The sequence below is a fragment of the Geospiza fortis genome, unplaced genomic scaffold (genome assembly GCF_000277835.1).
Source record: "Geospiza fortis unplaced genomic scaffold, GeoFor_1.0 scaffold173, whole genome shotgun sequence".
Classification (NCBI taxonomy): domain Eukaryota; kingdom Metazoa; phylum Chordata; class Aves; order Passeriformes; family Thraupidae; genus Geospiza; species Geospiza fortis.
In genome coordinates this window covers 1435952-1462582 of record NW_005054334.1, presented here as the reverse complement: position 1 = coordinate 1462582, position 26631 = coordinate 1435952, and the positions used below count along the sequence as shown (strand labels likewise).

General features: G+C 39.2%; 1 protein-coding gene across 3 annotated transcripts in view; it reads left to right on the top strand.

Moving 5' to 3' along the window:
- Positions 1–26631, top strand: part of LARGE1 (LARGE xylosyl- and glucuronyltransferase 1) — a 266843-nt gene that overhangs the window by 107541 nt on the left and 132671 nt on the right. For all 3 annotated transcript variants that reach the window (XR_004081817.1, XM_005421801.2, XM_031057702.1), the window contains one exon: positions 21915–22216. Coding sequence is in view for 2 of the 3 variants with exons in the window: in XM_005421801.2 (XP_005421858.1) it covers positions 21915–22216 (302 nt within the window). In the remaining variant the exon portion in view is untranslated. The remainder of the gene's footprint in view (positions 1–21914; positions 22217–26631) is intronic.

The window sequence follows — 26631 nt, the reverse complement described above, 5'->3', positions numbered from 1 at the left end:
TCTAGCACACCACAAGTAGTTAAGTACCAGAAGGGAGGCTGTGTCTACTGGACACAGTCAGTTTTTCTCAGCCTTCACAGTGGCCAAGAGGGAGGGACAAAGCCAGGAGAGAGATGCTCCCTGCTCCCCAGTACAGCCAGGATTCTGGATGAGGTCTCCCCCCTTTGCCATGCCAGTGGTACTTTGGCCGTGTTCAGCCTTCAGGGATTTGGGAGGAGGAAGCAGTGCAGAGGAGCTCTGAAGCTTGCTGGTTTATAGCAGCTCTAACAGATGTATGGCAATGTGCTGTGCTTTGGCAGCAGCCAGCAGCAATGCTGCCACTTGCCAAGACAATTGGCAGCAGATGGCTTTGTCCAATTCTGCCATGAAATTCGTTTAAACTAAAAAAGATAGAGTATTGTACTTGGAGCTGATTCATTGCAAGAAAGTGAAATTCCTTGTATTTTGATTTTATAAGTTGTGAATTTCACAAATACTGATGAGAATCCAGATTATTACATAGCCTCCTTTCCACAGCCCAGCACCATGGTCATGCAAAAGTGGGAGAAGTTCAGTTGTATTCTTCAGCGATATCGAAGGCAGATTTTCTATATTTGCCATACTCCTAGGGTAAATTTTTTAAGTGGATCACAGCCGAGGAAATTTTGGACCCACAGTTTCTAATCTGTTTTTTGTAGAACTCTGTGTCCAAATCTTTATTTTGGCAGCTGACCCCATGATGAAAACAATACCACATTGCAGGAGTACATGCCATCTGTGATAACTTTTTAAATATAATTTTTCTGTAAAATAGCAAGTGCTTAATGTAGTCTCTCCTCTAGCTTTTCTTCTATATTGATAACTAGAATTCTCATATGAGTTTGAACTGCTGGTCTTCATGGAACTTACTGAGAAAAAACAGTAAAAGAAGGACAGTATAGAAGATGTCCAATTTATATTTTTTTAGTGCTAACCTGAGCCTTACAGAATTTTCTATCTCTGTAATGTTTGTAGTTTTGTTTATAAAATATGTTTATATAAGTAATAGCAATAAATACCAGAAAGCCATGCTGTTTTCTGATGAGAGTGATCTTTGTCTCTACCATTCTTACCACTGCCTAAATCCAGGCAGTCTCTACATATTTCTTTCTGATAGTTGCTCTTTAAAAAAAGAAAACAAAAACAGACCTTCATGAATTAATATCATTGTTGGCCAGTGTCTTTTTAAGTTTGGTGAAAAATTGTCCTTTTGCTTTCAGAAGCTTGGAAAAAATCTACAAACTCAACAAAATGTTTTGGAAAACACATAGTTTGAAGAAAAAAACAAATCAGTGATTTGGGGTATGCAGTAGTTTTTGTTCTTGGATTAAATGCTGTTAATATCAAAAATAAATCTGTTATTCTGAAAAATACTTAGAAAGCTAAACTAGCTGAACTATTTGGAATAACTATCTAATTTGTGTTAGAATTTAACTATTAATTAAAAAGGCACAATCCTGACCATCCTATTTTGAAAGTCTTGAAGACTCTTTATTTTGACTAAGAATGTGCTTTTCAGTTGTACCCAGATGATTTAGGAGCTGGGGAAATAGGCCCACATTACAGGTTCAAAAGTATCTGAGAGATTTAGGAAGATGAGCACAGCCTATTTGCTCTTGTAACTGATGACTGCCATTCTAAAAATCCCACTCCATCTCCCAGGCTTTATTTATATGTAAATTGCTGGTGATTAAAAAATGCTATTTATAGAAATCCAAAGGAAGGAAAGTGTAAAATACTGCAGTGGTCTGAGGAGTGTATTTTCTCAGAGCACCTCCCCAGCAGACAATAATTTGTATCTTGTACTGGTGAAGCATTTCCAGCACAGAGACAACTGCCAGTGAAAAAACCTCTCTGTATTGATATAATAAGCTGCTTCCCCACCATGGAATGTACTGCTGGTGAACATGAATTTTTTTTCTGGTGTAATTGTATGTACTCACAGTGCTTCCACAAGGATAGCAGTTCAGTCAGGGATTAAACATTTTCATACCCCATTTCATGGCTCAGGGAGTCTCTCTGGAAGCTCAGGTAGGCTGCCTGAAAGCCTGAAAAATCCCTTGAACAAGGATGTGGTTGTTAGCTTGTTACCAAATAAGAGGACTTTTAATATAATAATATAAAATGAGTACAGATTGTTGTTTTGTTTTTAATTTTCCTGAACTCTGCTGGGGAAAAAAGGTACTCTAAGGACCTCCTCTTTATTTGGAGCTAGTGAAGTGAACAGGGAATGTTCTCATTTTAATCAGTAGTCTTACTTAAGAAGAAATTAATGAACTGTTCTTCCAAAAATATTTTTGTTAGTATTTCATATTCACAGTGCACCACCACATAAAGATGTTCTATTTGTGAGGCTGTTTGTTACTCTTCTCTAAAATATGACTTAACTGCTGCATGGTAGCACAAGAAGTTCTGTTCTGATTCTGAGATTTCTGAGCACGGGCAGCCTCAGAGCCACTGTGATGAATGCAGCAGCCAAAAACTAGGCTACATTTATCAAAACTCACACTTAAGAGCTGACTGAAATGCTTTGGTCTGTTACCTGCACAAAGCAAATGATCACTAGGAGGACAGGGCACTAGCCTGTCTCATTTATTAAAATAGGAAAGAGTTTTCAAATTTGAATTTTTGCATTATTTTCATTATCAGTATAATAGATTTAAGGCAAAAGTTAACATCTTCCAAGTCAAATTGTTGCAGTACACATCGAAATAAAAACTGGATATGGTCGAACCCTTCAGTAGCACCCATGGGCATAAAGACCTTGTTTCAGGTTTGTGGGTTTTCTCCCCCTCCCTCCAGCAGCCCTTGCATTTCCTGAGGCTTGTGTGCTTACAGGGCATTGGCAGGTGCCTGCCCGTCAGAATGGATTTGTAATAAGTCCTGGGATAGCACGTTCAAAAGAATATTAAATCTCACGTTCAAGAACTAAGTTAGTCGGTTAAGACTTTGTTTTTAAAGCCATTTAAGCAATTTGAATAAGGATAGATTCCTAAAAGTGCACCTACCTGCAGTCTGTGCCTCTCAGGCTCCTCAGTGACTGTTAATTTTAATGGAATGTGGTTCTAAAACATCTACGTGATCTTCAAGACCTTATTTTTTTACAAAATGGTAGAAAGACATTTAAAAAATTCCAGATAATATAATTTCATTGTAAAGTACCGATATGAGGGATTTTAAAAATTAAATAATATTCATCTTCTCTATCACCTAAAGAAAAATAATTATGAGTGATTTTCTAGCTCATCATTCTTCCTTCTCCCAGTCTACACTGGAATTAGGAATGAGAAACAAGAAAAAAAAAAGAAAATTAAAAAGTTTTTGATTGCTAGACTTTTCTTGACAGCTGGGGAATAAATTTATTTCAAAAAAAAGATAAAAATATAGGTTTGGCAGAGCAAGCTGTTCTGGGAAAGAGGTCTCAATCACTGTCTTAATAATTTTGGCCTACTAGATGCGTGGTAGGATTCTCCCTCATCTGAATTATAAAGGGAGTCACCACTCTTTTTACTGACGTTAGTAGTTTTCTTTTTCTCTCAAAGAAAGTGCTGATGAATATGTCACTGCCTATGGAGAATTGCTCTTCTATAAATATATCCATTGGTTTAGATTTATTTCTTATGCCTCTGAGTAAGTCCACATTACAGAAGCTTGAGGTACTAGACTAGTTTTCTAGGATTTCATTGTCCCCTGAAACTAGGATAGGTGAGTTTAGTAATATATTGCTCTTTAGGTTTCCCTAAAATTGAGAAGTTTAAAGAGTTTGTGTGATCTTTTTTTTTATTCCTTTCCTTTTTCCAACAAATTAACCAGAAGTCTGTCAGATGCTTTTCCTTAGTAAATTTGAAATTAGGGTCAGCATCTGCCAGCATATGTTATGCTTATCTCAGACCCAGTAGGTGTTTTTGACATCTTTGTCTTAACGGCTCCATCTCTGGGTTTTCATTATGTTTTTTTATTTTTCTGGTTCATGTTCTCTATTTTAAATTGGATTTGTGCCTCCTTCTTGCTATTTCCCTTTTACAAAGCCAGATATGAAATGTGACCTAAAGCTACTGATTTTCATGTTTCTCAGAGCAGCGCCTCAGTGCTCTCTGCATACTCCATTGCACTAATAGTTTAAGCTGTTTTTCCTGAAGACATATATAAGCCCATCACTGTACTGTGTCCTGGGTTCAAAATTTTCCAAGCACTGAAATTCAGTTGGCAAGATACACTCATCGTGATTTATTGGTAGCTTTACTGGGGGTGAGAAAGGGAACAATTTGCAGAGTGCCCTTTATGCTACCCTTGTGGCATAGGAGGAAAATTCTCATAGACCACTTGGAAGTGCCATTGCCATAACTGTCCTAACCTGCAGTGCTCATGGAGCCATCATGCTACTGCATTTCCAGAAATGTTGCAGTTGAACTGATAGCAATTCCAGATGGACGTTTTTATTTCCCTCTAGAAGCCTTTGATAGACCTGAATATACCATACATGCAGCAGTCCCATATGCTCCATAGTGTCCTGTTTTGACCCTGGTGAATCAGCTCCTGAGAGGGACAAAAGTCTCCAGTCATGAATTTTTCTCCATTTCTTCCTGATCCATTCTTTCTTGTTCACAGTGGCATAAGTCAGCTTTACTTGTCATGGATCATATTTTCTAAGGGTTGCAAGTGGCAGCTCTGCTATGACTGTACTCCAAGCCTTCTGTCTCTTTCTTGAGCCGCAGAAATAAGTCTTTAGAATATTCCAGCATAGCCTTTGAGAGCACCCTGCTCAAGAAAATTGTGTGCCACTCTTGTTGAAAGGATGTAACTGAAGGCAGATTCCCTTAGGCTGTGCCCTAGCTCATTTAGGAAGTTCATACTCATTGCCTGTGCTTCTACTCTTCCGTCTAAGGAGCTGCTGCAGTCCCTTCCTACAGAGGTTTATAACCTTTGTGAGGTTGTGCTAAGACCAACATTTAAGTAGTGTCCATTAAAAAATTGTCCTTTCTTTATGATGGTGGGAAAAGAGCTTTCTTAAGCACATGTATCATGGCACTGCAGTTTGACAGGTCAGTGCCCTGCAAACTGGAACCATTGTTAGGGCTTGCATCTCTCCTGGTAGTACATGCAGGAGTGCTTTGTGCTTTTATTTCTTTTATTTCTGCTGTACACGCATGAGCTAAATGAAGGCAGAAGTACTTCTGGTATTTTGTAGCTTACACTTGCTTATCCTTGAAATTCTTGTATTCATTCCACATTGTGCTTTTAGGTACGGCATGGCATTGTATGGTATTGCTATGTTATGGAATGTGGAGGAGCAAGAGATACAAGCATTATTAGGATTTGTTTCCTTTCTGGACAGGGATTTTACCTGTGGCAGTAGCACCATCTACATCACTGTTCTCTAAAGCAGTGTATGTTCCTCTTCTTTCAGCTATGCAGCTCCAATTCTGAGCATTCCAGAACAAAACAGTATTTTCCTTACCATCCTTCATATGCACATATCTTGAGAATTTGGTTATATATCTATCAGTTAAAGAGAAGATTAGTGAACAGCCTGCAGAGCACTAGCAAATAATCCTGATTAGTTTTATCCATGAACATGATTCGTGTCAGTTGAAGCTATGCAGAAGTGACTGTTGATAAGTAAAAGAGATTGGTTTTCATTGGGTTTTCTTACATATTTCTCCTATAAGTAGACCCTCGTCAGTAGGTTTAAAATAATTTTTGGCTGCTTCATCTTAAAACCTGTAGCCACAGTTCTTGGTCGTACCTGTAGCTCAGTGACAACTTTGATTTGATTCATGGAAGGAAAAGCAAACAGGGAAAAAAAAAGAAATGTAAAGTGTTAACAGTACCTCTGTGGTGTCTACTTCACAGGTTTTATGGTAAAATGTATTTGCTGTAATTGGTTTTTTGCTGTGGTGAGTACAAACCAGCCAGGATTAAGAGAGGAAACAAGCATTCCTAAGTTGACAAAACAGCCTGAAAAGCCATTCCACAACAGATAGAGGAGCATTTTGAGCTGTAACTGTTCCAGAGTGTTTTTGGTGACTGCTACTAATAGGCTCTCCAAAAGAAAAAAAACTACTCCCACCTTGTACAGCCACTGTGTCACTGGGATTTGTGCCCACTTGAGCAAGTACTGAATTTTGCAATGTCTTAGAATATTTAAAATTGAAGGCTCAAGCTGTTCTGTTTTAGGTTGCATTTATAGATGAATTTCTATCTAATTTAGAGAGTCCTCACCCATATTAGATGCTTTATATCTTGAATATTTCTGTCACTTCACCCCCTACTTAATTACTTTCATTCTTCCCTAATTGAGTTTAGGGTAATAACTTTGATAACTCAGACACCATCTGGCATGGGAATACAGATTTCACAAGAAGAAAGCAGCAAAATTGCACTTGAAGTTCAGCAATATTTCTTCCCTTTCTCTTTTTAAGAGAAATAATCAAAACCAGGCATGAAAATATTGTCATTTCACAGTTTTCAAAGAATCTTGAGCCATACCAAATCTAGAGATGTATAACTACGGAATGTACCTTAGAATTCCTCACAAGTGCTCATTCTGTTAAATACAAAAAATAATAACACGGTTGTGGCTATGTGACTGAGGCTTGAAATTAAGCTTATTTTCACATCTCTTGTGTGCAGCTGATAAAAACCAGTTGGTTAGATTAGATATACCTGGGCTGCTCAGTTTGGAAAGTATGAATTCATTACATAGGCATTTTACACTGCTTAATCCACAGAGCAGGATCAGCATCAGCCTATTAGGAGGGATTACACTCTGCACAGCCACACAGAGGATGGAGATAGAATTTGCAGAAATTTCAAAATGGAGAAAGGAACTGGGGGAGTGCTGGACTCTGAAATCATGGTATTAAGGATCATCAGGACCTGATTATGAACCAGATGCAAGAGGCTTGAACAAGAGAAGCAGAAAAAGGTGGTGGTGCTGAATCAAAAAGGGAAAAGGCACAGCTGTGAAATTAAATACATGGTAATTGCTATCTAACAGATTTGGAGGTTTATATGCTTGGCAGAGTTAAACTTCAGCTTTTTAAGTACTGTAGTGGGAAGAGTAGAAATGATGGCATTTTACCTTTATTTGAGCATTCTTTCCTGCAATCTGGACATCTTTTGAATGCTTCTCCTTTGGAGAAGGAGAGAACCCCATAATGTGTACTGGGGAGAGATCAGTGAAAATAACCTTTTTCAGTACAAAACTTTGCCTGGAGAGCCCTCTCAAGGATAGTTCCTACCAAAATAAACAACCCCTCAGTAATTCAAATTGATGATAAATACTTGTTAATTTTGTGTATTATTTTATCAGGTATAATTTTTTAGTCTTTGAAGTTCTACTGAAGATTACTAAAGGGTATTTAGATTGCTTTAAATGCCTGGCAACTCTGAGGATTCTCTTAATTCTCTTTAGGCTCAATTGATAGATTCCCCATAGCTGTCACAGACTTGTCACAGGTGCTGGCCCTTCCATTTACCCAGCCTGCCTGACGTATCTGCTGTCATGGTAAAGCATAAGGCGTTTGAACAATCCTAAGAACAATTTTGCATTGCTAGTTCAAAGGGCATAATTTACTATATCTAAAATGATAAGTTTTTAAAAGCTTTGTCTTCTGATTTTTTTCATTATGATAGGTGATGTTTTTTCAGCTTATGCTGCAGGGATGAAAGCGAGATCTTAATGCAAAAGAAACAAGCAAATAGCACTGACATTTTCTCATGTAGCTCCAAAATTTGACTTTCCAATAAATCTAAAATATTGCAAGACTTTAAATACAGTTTTAATACAACTTTCCCTGTTGATTTGATGCAGTCAGATTATCAAGAAAAGAAAGAAAAGCATTGTCTGATGGAATTCACAATATATATTTGTGCTCATCAAATAAGAAACCAAATTTCCATAGAAGGTGCTAGTGTGAATTTTAACTATGTGCCTGCTGAAGTTACAATTTCTCAAGAGAGAAAAGACTGTCTCTTAAAATAGAAGTCACATTTGAATGGCTTGTCTATTGGAATTTTACCATAAGGGACAGGATACATATTATCTAATGTTAGACATACAGGATCTTCTTCAGAGTAAAGCATAACTTCAGGAATGGTATAACTCAATATCTGTACTGTTTTAATGATAGTTAAAACCAGAAGGCATAATTTAGAAAGTAAACTTGGTAGTAATAGGACTATGAAGTGTTCTTAGTCTGTTGCCTGCCTCAGTTTTTCCTGGGTAGATGGTCATAATTTAGAAGGGAGAAGTCCATGATTCCTTATTTTCTGTAAGGGTATGTTAGAGAGAAAATATAGGTGATGGAAGCAATGTTCTTTAGCTTTCAGTCCTCAGCTTTTTCCTATGTCACTTCTTAACAGCTGATTTCCATGTCTAGATTACCTCAAATATATATGGAATATATAATTAAAAATACTAAGATCCTTCCCTTTTCCTGAAACAAGATGGGAGCAGGTGAGAAAGGAAGCCACCTTTTCCCCTACTCTTTTTTTTCCAATCATGTTGTTTCTTCTTTTGCTTGACCTTTAAAGGACTTTTAAGGTTGCAGCATTTTTGTTATGTATCTGATCTACTGGTTTTTTCCATGTCTGATTGTTCTTTAGGCATAAGGTGTGTTAATTTGTGTTTTTTCAATATGCAACAATTTTGGTCAAGTCTCTGTCTATTCCACAAAGATGTTAAAAGATATTTCAAATGGTAGAAGTGAATAAACCTATAATTACACTAACAAAGGAAGATGGAGAAATACATTTAGTGAAAATCTGTCAACAGAATAAAGAACAATTGTAGGACTGTAATTGACCTCTAGACACAACACAATACAGTAGTTTTCATAAATGCCTCTGCCTTCACCTTCCCATTACTCCAACACAGAAACTTGTCACAGGCATCAATTAGTTTGTAGTATAGATCAGTGTAGAAAGGTGATGGCCATTGGCCCTGCATCCAGTTTCACCTCACAAGAGCCTCCTTAAAAATCCTATGTTGTCTGTACTTACTAAAGAGGTCTCATGCTGCATATTCTACTTTTGAGGGGAACACTGGAGGCAATGAAAACTTGGGAAACTAGACATCTATTTGAGAGAAAAAAAAAAAAAGAAATGTTTGCTTAAAAGCATGCAAATCCTGTCAGTATTGAGCACTACTGCTCTGAGTAAAGCAACTTTCTTTTATATTAGTAAATAAGTGTGTCAGTAGGGCTTAACCTCAGTGTTGCCATACACAAGAGTAGGCATATTCCTCAGAAATCTAGTTGAGGATCCTAAGTGTGCATTAAGATGTTTCTGTGCAGCACAGCAGAAATGTGAATTAGTCTCAAAGATCCCCCTCATCTGTTACAAGACAAACCCTTAGTAAGCAGAACAGCTAAGTCTTGCTCCCAGTTTGCTGGTTTTAACCTTAATAAACTTTTGGCTGCTTGAAAATGAAAAATCTCCTTTTCTTGCTTCACAGGAAGCTCAGCAGGTTTGTGATGGGGCACAGGGGACGTAGCCCACATTCTAACCTAAAACAGTACAGCACTGGGTATATTTGTGGTGCAAGATAAAAATGAGTAACACCACTGTGCTGTATGCATGCACATATAATGCAGTGTTAGACCTATGCTTGTTTTCATCAGTCACCAAGTTTTGCCTTTTGCTTACTTTAAACAGGATTATGTTTCTTATACACTGTCTTCACTTTTGTAACAAAATAACAATATAATGAAAAAGAGTATTTTCCTCATGTATTATAGGAAACTTAAATTGCTGATAGAAATGAAATCTCTGTTTACCTGATAAAGCAATCAGAAAGATCTGGTAAAAAAAATCAGTTCTTAGAAACTTACTATATCTTTGCAGAAGGAGCATCTCCAATATATTAAAGCTAAATACTTTTTAAAAGGTAAATGTTGAGTAAGTTAGTGTAAAAAGGAGGTTGCATATTACATGTCAATAGAGTCTGATCACCAAAAATTTGTTGTAGCCCTTGGATAGATATTTGGCCACACTGAAGCTAATTCTAAAAGCACTGTTGACTTCCATGAACAACTCATTCCTATCTGCAAATAACTAGCTGCCCTTAGCTAATTTATGTACTGTTGTTGTAGGGGTATTTCTTCTCCCATGACTGATTTTTACATCTACTGTTTTAAAATGATGTGTTTCATTTCTGATGTCATAGTCATGACATGTAACCTACCATCTGTATCACTGCTGAGATGTTTCTTTCCTCTGCAAAGTGTGTTAGCAATTTTGCTGTATATAGTACATGATGATGTGGTATGACATTTTTCTTCATGAGGAGGACAGGAAACTAACTCCAGAGTTATTTTATCTCTTGTCATAAGTGAAGATAAATGTCATAACACTGATCAGCCTTCATGTGTCCTGAATATGCAGTTATTTGCCATTTTCCCTTCACTTTTCTTTGGGACTGAAGTGGCTGAAATGACAGTTGCAGCAAATGAAGTGCTGAGAATGTGTGGGGAGAAAAGAAGACTCAATACTGAAAGATACTAATAACTTCTGCAGTGTTACATCATCAGAGGAATAACACTAACGTTTGCTTGTGTAATCTTCAGATATATTTATAAAGAAGGGCAATCACTGATCTGAAATTTTTTTCTTTGCTACTTGACTTTATGTATGTATGCTCATATCTGTTGTTGTTGGCTTGTGCTCTATAAGATTTGAAGGTTTTTACAGATCTTGGTACTACTAAGGAGGAAATGCTGTGGTGCAGAATTTGGATTTTTTTACTTACTTATTTATCCTTGAACAATCCTTGATGCTCAGTGAGTGTTCAGACAGTCTCCTTTTTCAGCAGCCTCAATCAAAATACCAGCACATGGTTCTATGATGGCATCTCTGTGCCAAGGGAGATTAAGGGATATAACAAGCTTTTGAGCGGGTTTCAGCATCACCAGCCAGCCTGAACTAATACTGCAGCATTTCTGTTTATGTGCTGAAAGTCTGCTTTTGAGATAGTGTGTAACACTGCTACCAGGTGACTTCCAGCAAGGTGCACAAATTTTACTAAGTTTTAAACCATTACTTAAAAGAGAGTGGCTTTCCTAGAGGCTGACCACCTGCATTGCCTTAGACCTCCCTTTTTCAACCTATCTCCCATGTTTACCTAAAGCCAAACTTTTGGTTTACTTTTGCTTTATATTTTTTATAATCAAATAAATAGATCTTTTTGCTTTACTATTCCTTGTTGTCTGATTAAAAAACCATTCAGGTCTGTTAATAGTAAGCCTACAATCGACTCAAACCAAAGTGATAGGGTAGCTACATGGAGGCACAGGGAGTTTTCTTATAGATTCCACAAAAGTCTTCCCAATTCCTTTTCATATTTCCTTATCCCTAAGGGGACTGTGCCTCTGAACTCCTTGGGTACTAAGCAGATCTGGGCATGCGTTGTCAGTCATGGAATTATGAAAACGTGGAGAACTGAAGAGATAAATGTAATCCAGGCATGATGTGTTTATCTGTGTCTTGACACTGCAGTTAATCAGGGGGGCGTGGCTGTTACTGGTGACCAAGTATCACATTCAGGAAATGAAATTCTGACCTGCAGGAAGTAATATGAGAAAAAGCTTAACAGAGAATCACATAATAATGCTGAATTTTCCACCGCATCTGGAGGTCACTGGAAGCTAATGGACCAAATCTGGAGTTACTGTGTGTCTTTTAAGGTGACTAGGCTACCTTGTCACAGACAAGTTGTTGCATGTTTTTTAGATTGTAAGGAAGTTAAGGTAAGTGTTTAGAGGAATGTGCAGAACTGTCTTTTGTATTATTCTGGTTGAAATGAATTTTTCCCTCTTGTGCAGGGTTAGGATTGTTTTCCACTGTAGCTTGTAGATGCCAGTGTGTGCAAGTGCATTTCTTCTGAATGGTTGGCCTGATGAGGGTGAGGAAGGATATGCAAAGCAGACTCTCTTGCCCAGGTTCCCCAAATCCAAGAGCTGTACAATCAGGAAATGCATTATAGCAGCCATTGTTGCTTCAGCAGGGAAAGCGTGCTTTACATATGCAAATACTGCTCAGAAGTTTAACTTAATAATTATCAGCTGGAGCCTCTATTGATGAGCAGCTGAGGCTAATCACCAGCAACAGAATTGGAATTAACTGCTACTAGGCTTGCATTGAACATGCTTGTCTCTAGCTTGTGGTTACTGTGGCAATTGTAGAAACATAGATATATATATATGTTTTCTAAGCTTACATGTACTTATTTCTTGTACTTTCTGTCCTCTTAAAAACCACTCTAAAATGATGCATTTTAGGCTTTTCCCCTTCCTATCTCATCCACAGTTCATTACTGAGCAGGAGCCAACATAGAATAGCTCCAGTCTTTTACATCCCATGCCATGAATGATAGTCACAGTAGTGTGTACAGCTGCAGTGACACATTTGGGCACATGCTTTACCTCAGAGAGCTGTAATGGCTGCCTGCTGCTGATTATGCATTCTGCTATATCAGGGTCAGTAGTCAACTTAACACAAAGCTCACACCTGAACAGGGAATACCTGGGGGTAAGAAATCCAAATGGTTAATGCAAAAAGAGATGCTGCTTCTCCATGGGAAATTTTCAGATTAACGAATCCCATTGTTTTCTCTCCCACTTGTGCTGTACACCAGGGAAATTCAGCTGGCTACAAATACTTACCCTGCAGATATCATTCATATGCCTTTTCCTAAGTGTGCTTTATTATTCACATCACACTCCTACAGGCCCTCCACAGCTTCCCTTCTAATTATTCCCTGCTTGCCCATTCCTATGAATAACCAGTGGCATTCACCCACATTCTGCCATTTAAGGCGTTTAGTAGTCCATCCTACTATGAATTGGATTTCTCATTTTCCAGGAGGTGCCACAATTTATTTAAATTCATCCAGATTGAAACTCTAAAGATTTATAATTGAGTTGCAGAAGGTTTCAGCTTCAGGGCACAGACATCCACCAGGCAGTGGTTGTTGTGGAGGTGGTAGAGGGGAATGCTTCAGGGCAGAGGCAATTGGGCTGGCTCAGACCAGCTAAAGCTGAGTTGGATGTGTTGCACTGCAGGAGGTGAGAAGCTCTGTGTGACCCTCTGGTCAGCTTAAGCCGTGGGAATGGTCACCTCTAACTGAACAGGGATTTATGTCTGTAACTGACCTAAAAGACCTCGTTTATTTGTACCCCATGCGTATACTGCTAATTGTGATGAGGTTGTTTATGACAAAAGTCACTGCTAAGGGGTAGCTGGTCACTGCTTCTGTAGAGAAGTATGTTTGCCAAAAACCTTGCAGGCAACACCTCAGGGCCTGGTAGCGTGGTCAGGGGACAGAAGGGGCATTGACCCTCTCCTCCTGTCGCAAGGTGCTCTGCAGTGTGCTTGCTGAGTGTTGTTGTAGGGGATTTCCCTGCAATATGCCTTCAGGGTCCACACATGTGAGTCTCTCTGGCTGTCACATTGGCAGTCTTGACCTGCCTGCAAAGCTTTTTGAGCAGAAAGAGACTACCCCTCTACCTTTGGGGAGATGGAGCTTCCTTTTCTGCTCTTTCTCCCCCGCTTCCCAACTGCTAAAGAAGTGGTTTGCCAAAAAAATCAACATCTTTACAGGAATGGGACTTGGAGAAAATAACAATTTGTCAAGAGCACAGATGGCTTATTTAGAATCTAATAGGTATTAAGACGTTATTTTCCCCAGGCTTTACTCCTGATATTGATAATGTGTTATCTTTGCCAAGTTCCCCTCTTGATAACATGTTATCTTTGTCAAGCCAAGTCCCTGATAAAATCTTATTTTCCCTCAGTGCTCACTCTGATAAGATATTATTTTCTTACATCTCTGCTGCCAGTGGAAAGGAGAGAAATGTTATTTTTAGTCTTTTTCTTGAAGAGGCATATATATTGCCAAGGCAATGCAAAACAGGGAAAGAAAGAATGAGAAGAACAAACAAAAAAAAAGTTACTTTATTCTAGACAAGGAAATGAGCAAATATTTTAAGACTTATGGGTCCTTGTTTTGAATATGCTAATAAGCCAACATTCATAACTAGCTAATGAGCCTATATTTCTTTTGCAAAAACAAACTATTTTTAAAAAGTCACATCTGTTTCCAAGAGGGATGTTTATGTTTAGATCTTCTTTCCCTATTTCTTCCTGCATTCTGTTGCTTCATGCTTTTTCTTTACCTGATATCTTTTACTCTTTACCATCCCTATTAGAGAATCCCAATCAGAATTGCATTTGCTCAGCCAGCACATAAACAGCTCTCTGCAGTTCTGCAGCACGATGCCATCATTGACGGTACAACTGCAAAGCCTTTCTGAAACACAACCCCTTCCCCATTTTGCATGCAGGGCAAATGCAGCAATGCAGAGAAAGTGGTTCTTGAACCCCTCCATTTAGTTAATTTAAGAGACTGGCAGTCGTGTCATGAACAAGGCAGGGGACAACTTTGTAATTTATGAAGTCAAATTTGCCCTGAGGAATTGTTTCTGTCTCTACCACTGAGTTCATTACATGGTGTTCATAAAACAGTGATATTGCAAGCAGCTGCTAAGTACTTTTCCCCACATTTCCTGGATTTCCAACTTGCAGACTCCTGCATTACAGAAATTTTAAGCTTATAACTGTTGCATATGCACTGTCCTCTGAAAAACTGGAGTGCAGAAAAGGTGATTATTTGTTGAAAAACTGTATCAGACCCATCTCAGCTGTGCATCCGAAAATGGTATTTTTTGTGAGTGTTAAGGGCTCCACAACTTCTTGCTTGACTGTAAAGAGGGACTGACAGTACCACCTTTCCTTTAAAAAACTTTTAAAAAGACATCACTGATCCCTGTGCTGTGTTAAGATGGATAGTAATGAACATCATAGGCCAGTGAGGGAATAAATAAGTCTTTTTTTCGTAACAGGATAGGTATGCGTGGTCACAAACAGAATGATGTGCGGAAACAACCTGCTAAATAGCTGTGATCACCATCCATCCTCTGCACACAGTGATGCTGATATTCTTTGGAAATAAAGTGGTGATCATGCAGGATCCTGTCAGCAAACACAAGGGAATGACAGCAAAGATTGAACAGGAGACCATCATTGTCACATTTCCAAACTTGTAAATGTTTGACTTCAGTGGATGCTTGACCCTGGCTGGACACCAAGTACCCACCAAAGCTGCACTATCATTTTCCCTCTTCAGCTTCACGGGGAGAGAAAATATAGTGAAGAGCTCATGGGTCAAGACAAGAACAGAAAGAGCTCAGTCACCAATTACTGTCACAGGCAAAACAGAACTCAACTCAGGAAAATTAATTTTATTACCAATCAAATGAGAGTAGGATAATGAGAAATAAAACTCAATCTAAAAAGCCCACTTTATTTTCCACCTACTGCCCAAATTAAATTTACTCCTGATTTTCTCTCCCTTTTTCCTTGTAATGGTGCAGGAAAACAGGGGATGGGGGTTGTGGTCAGTTCATCACATGTGATCTCCTTGCTCTTCACACTCTTCCCCTACTTCAATGTGGAGTCCCTCCCATGGGAGATAGCCCTCCACAAAGTTCTTCCAAGAGAGTCCTTCCCATAGGCTGCAGTTGTTCATAAATTGCTGCAGCATGGGTCTCCCCCATGGGATACAGTCCTTCAGGAACACACTGCTCCAGGGTGACACCCCGACACGGGTCACAAATCTCACCAGCAAGCGTGCTCCAGGGTGGGCTTCCCCACAGGGTTACAGCCTCCCTTGGGCATCCACTTGCTCTGGCATATGGTCCTCCACATGGACCTGTGGACCTCCAGGTGGACCTCCATGGACTGCAGTGACACATATGCCTCACCACGGTCTTCCCACAGCTGCAGGGAAATTTAGCTCTGTATCTGGAGCACCTCCCTTCTGCACTGACCTTGGTACCTGCAAAGTTGTTCCTGACCTGTATTCTCACTCCTCTCTGGCTACAATTGCTTCTGTGTAGTAACTTCTTACCCCTTCTTTGTGGTCACCCCTTAGGCAACCACTCTTTGTGATGGGCTCAGCCTTGGCCAGCAGCAGGTTTATGTTGGAGCCATCCAGCATTGGCTCTCTAGGACATGGGGAAAGCTTCCAGGGGCTTCACACAGAGGCTGCCCCTGGAGCCCCTCTGCTGCCAAAACTGGCCAAGCAAAGTCAATGCACTTGGCAAGTCGGATGTTCTGTGGGTGAAGGCTTTTTTGTCATGATATGTTTAATTTCTGAATCCACTTCTTGTAGAGGGCTATTTTGTTTAAGGAAAGGACACTGAGAAAGTCATTTCCCTGTATATGAATAGCAGGCAATAACGTGGTTCTTTACGTAAGGCTGACCTTCAATGGAATTGAATGGTTCAGGTTTGGGTTCAATAAACCATGTCAATGTGCTCTTAAGTACCCTTAGCAGCAGTGGAATTGAACACAAATTTAATACTTAAAGAATTGCTGAAGTTCTTAAGTGCTATTAGTATTGACTGAGTCCAAGCCTGATGGTTGATTGGCAATCTCCAGTGCAAACAGCCTCTCCTAACTAATAACAGCTAACTTAACATGTGTTGTCCGTGCCAAATCTTGAGAAGGACTTAATAATGATGGGGAGAAGTTCTTCTGTTGGAGCTGAGGAAACTTGTTTGGACTGTATGAAAAGACTTGGTTGTTTACTTTTTGTGCTGTCTCTGTCAAATGAACATCAGCCTTCAGTGCACTTACTGTGACATCTTCCAGTGTTACAAGTTTCTGCCTCTGATATGTGAAAAGCAGGAGCTTTTAATTGGCTCATATCATGTTAGGATGAAGAAGTTCTGTACTTATAGACCTGAAGTAAATTGCTTGGACTATGTTTCCCTGTTAAAATGGTTGTTCAGGCAAGGTTTTCTGCTTCCAACTGAGATCACACTGCAGTGTTTCACAAAAAGTTGTTGGAGAAAAAAAATTGGTAAGTGTGAGAATAGGCACTTTGGGATGCCTTAGCACCTACTCATGGAGGCACATATCTAAAGTACCAAAGTGTCAGCAGAAAGAACTTCATTCATAGCTGCCCAGATAGCCAGGACCTACCAGAGCATCCAGCTGAGCAGCAGTGCATGGAGTACTAAGGTGTTGGGTGATTAAACCTGAGCTAGAACTCCAGAATAGAAAGGATAGTTTATCTGCTTACACCAGGCTTTTATGTCTCTGTAGCCTGACTGCAGTCTTATTTTTTTTTCCCTTAGGGTCCATGGAGTTCTCCACAATGGTCTTAATGTGGGAAAAAATAATTGTGCAATGAACTTGAAATGATTTTGAGCCCTTATCAGGGGGAGAGTAATGAGCATGGTTGCCTACTGTCCCATTTCTTTCTGCAAAATACTGGCTTTTGGTTAAAATTCTTATGCTGCTAGTCTTCAGAGTGGGCAGAGATAATGTGAATTTTCAAATGTTGACAAATGTGAAATGGAAGCATATCTTGTATCTGTAGTCAGCCTGAAGCACTGTCTCTGGGCAGTGTCTCTTACCTAAGGAGCAGCCTAGAGCTCACTGCCATTAGTTTGTTTTAAAGGCATTGCATGCTATTAGGCAGGGGATGAGTAATGGCTGAAACATATAGAAACCTCTAGACCTTGTGAAGATGCCAAAACACAAGTAGTTTGTGCCTTCTAACAAACAAAATGTAAAAAGTTTTTAAAAATCCTCTGAAAACATGCTCCATAATTTTATGGACCTCCGTTCCTAACACAATTGTAAGGATTTTCGTTCAGATCAGGGTTGTCTGGAAAATTTGGGATGCCTACTTCTGCATTTTTCTTCTCTGAATCAGAGAAAATTTTACTTTCCTACATCGACTTCTTTCTCTCTTACCCAGTTAACCCTTGGATAAGTGTTCTTTTTTGCTCTGTGCCTCTTTCCTCGGCAACTTTCCAATGCCTTTTCAGGACTATCACCTCTCCCAAGTCTGGTAACTACAAAACAAGGAACTTAGCTTTAATGCCTATCCTTTAAGTTCTGTATGTAAGAAAGAAAATGCCACCGGTTCAGTCCTTCTCCTTTCAAATTAATTATGCTGGATTGCTTTCTGATTGCTTTATTTTGTCCAGTGTCCTAGGCATTCTACTTAAGTTAGTATTAAATGAAATCTGTTACCTTAAATTCAAGTGATTTCATATATGTAGAAAGATTCAATAATCCATAGAATTCATAACTTACATATTGTCAAGTTTTCTGAATTGTTGGACCTAATGTGATAATAAGTCACCGACTACTGTCAACCATGAAATAATTATTCAGCTTTGTGTTTGGGTTTTGTTTTGTGGACAGTGGAATTTTGCAGGTCTTTGTAGGTACAGTTGCATTAGCATAAGTCTGAAGTAAAAGGCTTGACACAGAAAAAAAAGTTGAAAACTGAAACTGCTAAAGTTCAAAAATAGAGTAATAACCCCAAATGAATAATAAAAAATAATAGCTTTATTATTATTTATTACACCATTCAAAAGTACACTACTTGCTTCAGAGCACAGTAATGTTCCTTGTAGTGCTCCCTGGGACATCTTCGGACCCAAAGTCACACAGACCTCGTTATGTGTTATGTTATTTTATTTTGATTTAGATTAGATAAAAATTGCCTAGACACCAGCTCAGAGCATTCTGCCAGTTACTAAAAACTATAAAATTCAAGTGCAGTGCAATCAGTTTAACTCTTCTATCAAGCAACACACCCAATCAAATGTCAGTGGTCCCTAACATTAATCCACTTACTCCATCTTCAGAGATGAGATGAAACACACAGAACTAAATCAAATAGTATCTTGCCACCAGCTTTGCCAGCCTCAGATGTGCAATAATTATGAGTTATGCAATCTCTGAATTTATTAAAAATATTACTTTATTTCTGAGTATTAAGATCAAACTGTTTACTTTTGGTTTTATAATTTTATTTCACATGGGTCCTGGAATTGTCACATTATCATTTGCAGCAGAGGGCTGGGATGTGAAAATATACCAAGTACATGATACACCTGAGCAGTATTAGTAACAAAACATGACTTGTCCAGATGTACGAACTCTGAAGAGATCATTCCAGAAAATATCTTGGACTTAGCAACTTGTAATAAAGCATAGATAATTTCTGTAGTAAATCAGTGCATTTCAACTAGTTGTACATTTCAGATGAAGAGCCTAGCTAGTTGTTTAATTCCTGAGAGGATTTCCTTACTCCTTTTACATACCAGCAGAAATATTTGCTACTGAGAGAACAGTAGTGGAGTTACTGGCATTTAAAGCCAAGGCTGCATAAACACTGGGCTGGTCTTATAGCTGCTGCAACTTCAGTCTGAGGCAGTGAGGTGATATTTTCTTTCAGTCCCTTTCTCAGACTATGCTGTTTCTTCTAAGTACTGTGTAGAAACAGTTGAACTTCTCTAATCAGTATATCTGCAATTGTTCAGATGTTCAAAATGGTATCCTTTTCTAAAACTTTAAAAGTTTTAATTTTGGAAAAGCAGCGTTTATGATCTATTGATTTATTTCTGTAGGATAGGTAAAGATATGTTTAATTTTTTTCCATATTTTGAAATTTTGATGAATGTTGTTCTGAGATTAGGTTCCATATCTTGCTACCTTTTCTGGTAATTATTTGAAGCTAGCAGAATTCAGCGATAAAGACAGGAAGTGATGAGGTAACATCTGTGTTGGCTGGATAGTCACCAAGTGAGGAGTTAAGATAGCTAGTGAAGTCCTTGGCTAGATTTGCAGTGTAATTGTGTATCTGATGATAACACAGGTTGGTTGTTCTGTGGGTGAGAAAAGATGCTGTTTTTCTTTTTATCTGAGAGTGTCTACACAATACACTCTTGCTGTCCAGTAATGGGGATGCAATAGAATCACAACCAAATGAGTCTTAGTTTCCTCAACTTGGATATCAGCAGCTGAGAAATAACACAACTTCAGTTCCAGGCCCTCCAAGCTTGCTGGAGAAAGATAACTCAGTATTCTGTTGTGTGTCTGATTGTAGCATGGCTTTGTCCTTTATGTTGACATTTCTCTGTTGCTGCACCCATTGTTTGCAGGCTTTTCAAATATCTTATTAAATTTTGAATAACTGTTTGCTGGAGCATTCAAGTTTCAAAGTGTCAGTGGCCAAACTCCAGAATTTGTCTTGAGATGTTTTTCAGTCTCAGATTTATCCATAACCTTTGCTAATGATAAATTAATAAATTACAATATTTTTGTAGAAGATAGCCCACAAGAAATGCAAGATATTCTATTCAAATTATGATAAAAATCAAGATAATGATTTACATACAGGAAGTGTGTATACCTGTATAACTCAACAATGTGAATTAGAATTGAGGATTTGATTTCCATACCAGTGTTTTTCATGAAGTCCGTTTAGAGGACAGCTCATCATTCATGTTAATGTGAAACAATGAAAAAGAACAAGCAATGAACAGGTCTTTATAGCAGGGAGATAGTTTTGAGTCGGTAGGTGAAAAATGTACTTTTTAGGGAGAACTTCAAAACAATAACTGCATGGTTTCCATTTTATACACCACTCAGGCTATTACTTGTTTGATAAAACCAATGGGACTGTCTGCGCTAAAAATCATTACATAGGAAACATGTCCCTGTACTTGGCACTGATGAGGTCACACCTTGAATCCTGCTTTCAGTTCTGGATATTGAGGTGCTGGAACATATCCAGAGAAGAGCTGTGTGGCGCTGGGGAAGGGTCTGGAGCACAAGTTACATGAGGAGAAACTGAGGGAGCTGGAGGGGCTTACCCTGGAGAAATGGAGGCTCAGGGGAGACCTTATTGCTCTCTAAAACTGCCTTAAACGAGAGTGTAGCCAGGTGAGGGTTGTCCTCTTCTTACAGGCAACAAGTGACAAGATGAGATGAAATGACTTCAAGTTGTGCCACAGGAGATTTTGTTGAATATTAGGAAAAAATGACCTAATGGCAAAGGTGGTCAGGGATTGGAATAGGCTGTTCAGGCAAATGGTCAAAGTACAATCCCTGGAAGTGCTCAAAAAACGTGGATGTGGGTATGGACGTGGTTTAATGGTGAACATGTTGGTGCTGGATTAACAGTTGTACTCAATGATCTTAGAGGTTTTTTCAACCTTACAGTTCTATAATTTTGTGATTTAATACATGCAAGTAGAAAGTTACATCAGAGAAATATTTTAGTATAAGATACTCACATATCATCACTGTAAAGGAATTTCTTGCTAATTATGACACTGTGGATAACTCTCACTGTCTTTTGCTTTGCTTCAATTTGATTTTCATTAAACATTTTTGAGACACTTTACTTGAAGATGTTGAATTGAACCTTTTTACTTTTTTTGAAAATTCCACAGAGTCTTTTTAAGCCAGAATACTTTCCAGAATTTGGCCCACATGTGTATTGAACATTTCTGCCCTGAACCTCTTATTTTTCTGCAAGCACATAATACTATGTTGCTGAATAAAACCCATCTGTTCCGCACATGTGAATCAGCTGGGGCTACTGTTTGGCACAAAATGGTCGCCAAAATGCTGTCATTTGGCTGTTGAGGAAGTGGGAATAGCAAAATTATTTCATCTTGCATACATTTCTAAAATATATTTAACTGTATATTAATTGCCTTTGAATTAAATCCTAATGTTCTTGACTGTCTTCCCAGACTAGAGACTGGCAGGCAGCCCTATGAGAACAAAGAAACACATGCTTGTCTTTTGGTGTAGTTTGAAAATTAGTAGGACCTGTAGCTCGTAGAATTCAGCATTTGTTCAAGTTTACCGTGCACTTAAGCGTGGCTTGGGAGTGCCAAGCCTGCATAAAACATGGCTGTATGTGAAGCGCATCTCTGCCTCGCAACACCAACATTAAAGGAAGATGCAGCTGGTGTGTTCTGACAGAAGTGCTCTGTTTGCTTGTGGTGCAGATGGGAAGCCGGTGTCGCTGTCCCCGCTGGAGTCGCAGCCGCACAGCCCTCGGTACACGGCGTCGAGCCAGCGGGAGCGCGAGAGCCTGGAGGTGCGCGTGCGGGAGGTGGAGGAGGAGAACCGCGCGCTGCGCAAGCAGCTCAGCCTGGCCCAGGCCCGGGGCCCCGCGCACCACCGCGCCAACCACTCCAAAACCTACTCCATGGAGGAGGGCACGGGCGACAGCGAGAGCCTGCGGGCTGGCATCGTGGCGGGGAACAGCTCCGAGTGCGGCCAGCAGCCCGTGGTGGAGAAGTGTGAGGTAAATATGCCAAAGGAACGTGCCAGAAACAAATCTTGGTAGATGTGGTCCTTTAAGGACTTTGCAGATCCCTGTTTGCTTCCTCTGAAATCTTTTCCTCCAAAACCAGCATCTTAAAGGTCTGCTGCATGCAACTTTTCTGATAGTTTTTTGCTATTCTTTTTAAAAAAGCCTTTAACACATTTGTCATCGGAATATCTTCTGAGTTATTATTTCATCACAGCTTTTTGTCTTTTTCATTCGTATGTCCCCAAACCTGATATAAAAATCAAAGCCTTGCTTCTGGCTGACTTCACTACAGCTCTGCAGATAAAGACCTGTGGTGAACTGACCCCATGTATTTCAAATAATAATGACTCCAGAGTGCTTAGAAAAGCCTTATTTCTTTGTTTCTGAGTCTATATTGAAACAGTTCAGGGTTCATAATTAATTAAATCATGGTTCATGGAGCCAGCCTGTGCTTTTGACTCACTTTGAGGAGTGTGTCTGGATGTTGCTGTGGGAGCAGGTGCTTTGTGTGAGCCGTGCACTAGCAGTGTGCTTGGCTGCAGGAACAGGCAGTCTGCTTCTGAGGCCATTTTGGTGTGGTTGGTTTGGTTTGGTTTTCCCCATTTTTGTCAGTACTTCTGTGGATGTCATCCAGATACTTTGTTGTGAGATGTCTGAATGATGACAGGTCCAAATATGAGTAGATCCAAAGCAGAAAGTCTCACTTAAAGGCCTTGTGCCAATCTCAGCTGATAAAGTTATCAAAAATAATTTCCTCCATTTATTTCTACAAAGAGGGTAATACCATGTCACCTTCTATCTTGCTTGCTGCCACTTGGAAGATAAAAGTTGAAAGAAAATTAGTACAAGAGGAAAAAGAAATCCTGACTATCTCTTAATATAAATTCTATTCAATGAGAAAATATCAAATACAGTTTGAAAATGAACTGCTGCTTTCCAGTTGGATATCTTTGTCCAACAGTGTAGAAAAAAGGAATCAATGTTATTGTAAGGAGAGGGAAGAGGAAGTTTTTGTTTTCATTTTCCCTCCTCCAGATAATGAGGGCCTGATATTCCTCAGCGTGAGATTTTTGGCATTTCTTTTAACCAGGCCATCAATCAGCAAACCTCACTTTTCCCTTATTATTATATTAAGGAGTGATGAGCTGAATCTCAGTTCTTGGTAGTTCAATGTACCAACCAATCTAACACACAAAAATAGTAGCTTAAAGTAGGGATAGTTTAAGTGGCCTTACAGTTTGTAATGTGTTTTGCCAATGAGTTTGCTTGCTCAGTGGGGTTTAGCACTCTGCTGGAGGCAATGCTTATATAAAATACAAAATCTCACATTATTTGCCATCCCCCTATTTCACTGCATGCTATTTTGATCTCAACTTCTTACTCTTCTCTTAAGGAATTCAATCAGTAACTCAGTTACAGCAATGGAAGTGAAAATGAAACTTCCCTATTACCAGATTTGCCAAGAGTCTCATCATTTATCCTGTTAGTGTAGATTCTCATCCTGTGTTTGTATGAGGGGCATCTTGATGCCTTTCATTCTCTGGTTCTTTTCTGTGTTTCAGATGTGTAAACAAAGGTTTTTTTAGCTTCGGACCCTGGAATATATCACAGCAGGAGTTGACAAATTGGGTAGTGAGAAACAAGGGTTCTTAGGAAGAAGACTCTTGCTCTGGTGGAGACTAAGAGTGCCAGGAATGGGTTGTTCATTTCAGTGACTCTGTTCTTAGAGATTTACTGGCGATAAGATTTCACAATCTAATTTGGGAAGGTCTTTAGTGGTGATTAAAACATTTGAAAATGCGGTTACAATGAATGAACATTAAATCTCTGATAAAGCATCATCTATGTGATGTTAATTGTGATCTATATCAAATAGCTGTGGGTTTGTTGCATTCCAGCCACAGCTTTCTACTCTTGCATCACAGGAGAGCTCTTCTGATACTTTAAAATGGACCAGCATTATACTGCAAGAAAAAGATCAGACACCCAGACAAGGGGCTTCTCCCTTGAGTGAGCAGATGCCCATCATGCCTTCCTAGGAGCAGACCATTTGAACACAAGCCTTGGAAATATAAGTAAGCATAGTCCTTACACAGATGTCAGCACTAACAACAGGCTTCAGAAGGAGAGCATAATGCCAGTGAAAGTTAACAAAATTGTATGCTTTTCAGTGTATGCTTACAGTGTTATCCCAGTATCTTTCCAGCTTGTACCTCTCTAAACTGAGCATTACTTGAATTAAGTGTGTATTTATAAATATTTTTGAAAGATATTATATATTTGGAAATTGATAGTTAGCAGTATAGCATTTAGTGGCTTAGCAAGATACTTAACATTTGAAGCATTTTTAGAGGCATATTTGTATTGTCCCTGTTCTCAACAGTGTTGTTCAGTAGGGTTGTGTAGTGCTCCACAGCCATCAAGAACAGATCCTCACCAACATCAGCAGTGTAACACATGTAAAGCAGATATTATCTGCCACTGGGGAAAAAAAACCCTGGAAACAAATGCAAGTATTTTGTAACATACTTGTAATATCTCTTAATCACATTCAACAATTATTTATGAAGGATTAAATATCTACAGTGGAAAGCCTACTGGAAAATTGCTGAGGTATGAAATGTCTTACCAAAGACATTTTTAACTATAAGGACTAATACAGGTTTTTAAAACTCATTATTTCATCATTCCAAAAAGTAGCCCAAGGAGGAAAAATTGTTATGCATGCTCATCTAGGCACTGTATACTCCTCATCAGTATGGATCTGGGGCCCAGTGTAGAAGAACTGGGTTTTGGATATTTTCTTCCCATTAATAATATGCCAGAACATGAAATACTGCATTTAGAGACAGGCTTTTCCTGGTGTGTAGTGGCTGAGGTAAGAGTTTTGAGCTACGTTAGCATACACCTTGGTATGACTTAAACTCCCTTTCCTAAAGAAGCTTAGCTTCCTTAAGTACCTTGAAGCACCTACACCTGAGTGCTTCCTAAACTGTTTACAATTAAAAATAGTTCAGTTGGTGTCCCTGATCCTCAGCCTGTAGGGAGAATGTTGTGATGAGCTTCCACAGTGTTTTGATTACCTCTTCATATTTCTGTGTATAAACAGAGGAAGAATTCATTGACTCTGTATCGTCAGGCATGTCGTCATTTCATTTGTTGCGGCAGTGAGTTACATTTTGCAAAAGCATCTCCAGTGAATAACCTGAATCCAAACTCCTGCAGCAAATGGTGAACACATCCATCACTCACTTTGAAGAGAGCATTGTAGGAAGATGGACACTTTGGATGCTCCGTTTGGTCCTGCAGTGATTTCGGAATATCCAGGCTAGAGTGTGACTAATGTTATCCAAAACTATCATGGAATGCCAACGGTAAAGGGGAAGTGTAGCATGCAGAGCCTTGTGTGAGAAGTTTAGTGGAGCATGTTGAGCCAAACAGGCAGGCTGACACTTATAGTGGAAGTTGGAGCATTCTTTGGTCATGTGGCTTTAGTCCTTGGTGTTAGCTGCAGTCATAGGGTCTGGAGGTTGTGTGAATCACAGTGGCCAGTTCTGGTGGGCTGGGGGATACACTCTTCCAGCTATCTGCAGATAGATAAAAGGAGTTTGGGAGAAATGTCAATTTTCAAAATCTGAGAGGTGATGCTTACAGTAGTATGCTCAGGAGGGTGCAAGTTCTTTCAAGTGCTTATTCCAGCCATATCTTGTCAGAATCTGGGTACAGCCAGCTGCTCTCAATCCAAACATGCATTTGGAACAAGAGTGGAGAAAACTGCAAATAATGTTTTTCCACTTGGGATGCAAACATCTGCAGGCAGTTCAGTCTGATAACTTCATTTGGCTTATCTGTTTTTCCACTGACTTAGTTTAACAGTTAAACAACGAGAGAAAGGAAAGTTGTTAAGGGAAAGGAGAGGAATAGACTAAGCCTTGAAGCATGCTGCAGGAAAAAACTTGGAAAGAAAAGGTCTTGATTTCTGTTCTCTTTGAGGATTATTGCTCTGTTGTTTAACTGATTGCAGGCAGGAATAGAGGTGATATGTAACATCAAACACCACAGAGAGGCTGAGCAGAAGGTACATGGATGCCTATGTCTCTGAGCTGGAAGAGAGCATTCAGAAGCATAGTAAGTGCTGCTCTCACTGTGTCCTGGCTGAAGCAGCATCCAAGGCACCAGCAGCTACTAGAAGACAGCAAGGAATGCATGCTTTCAATTCTGAAACAAACTGATTTAGTAAAAGGAGAACAGATGTGGGCAAGAACTTGACAGAATAAACTCTGATTTAGGGGGACGTTGAAAGGTAGAGACAGTGGCTTTGAGGAGAGCTTTTCTGGCAAGTGTAAGTGGTATAAAACAATGCTGACAGTATATGACAGTGCTATTCTGTGGAAACCCCTAAAGTG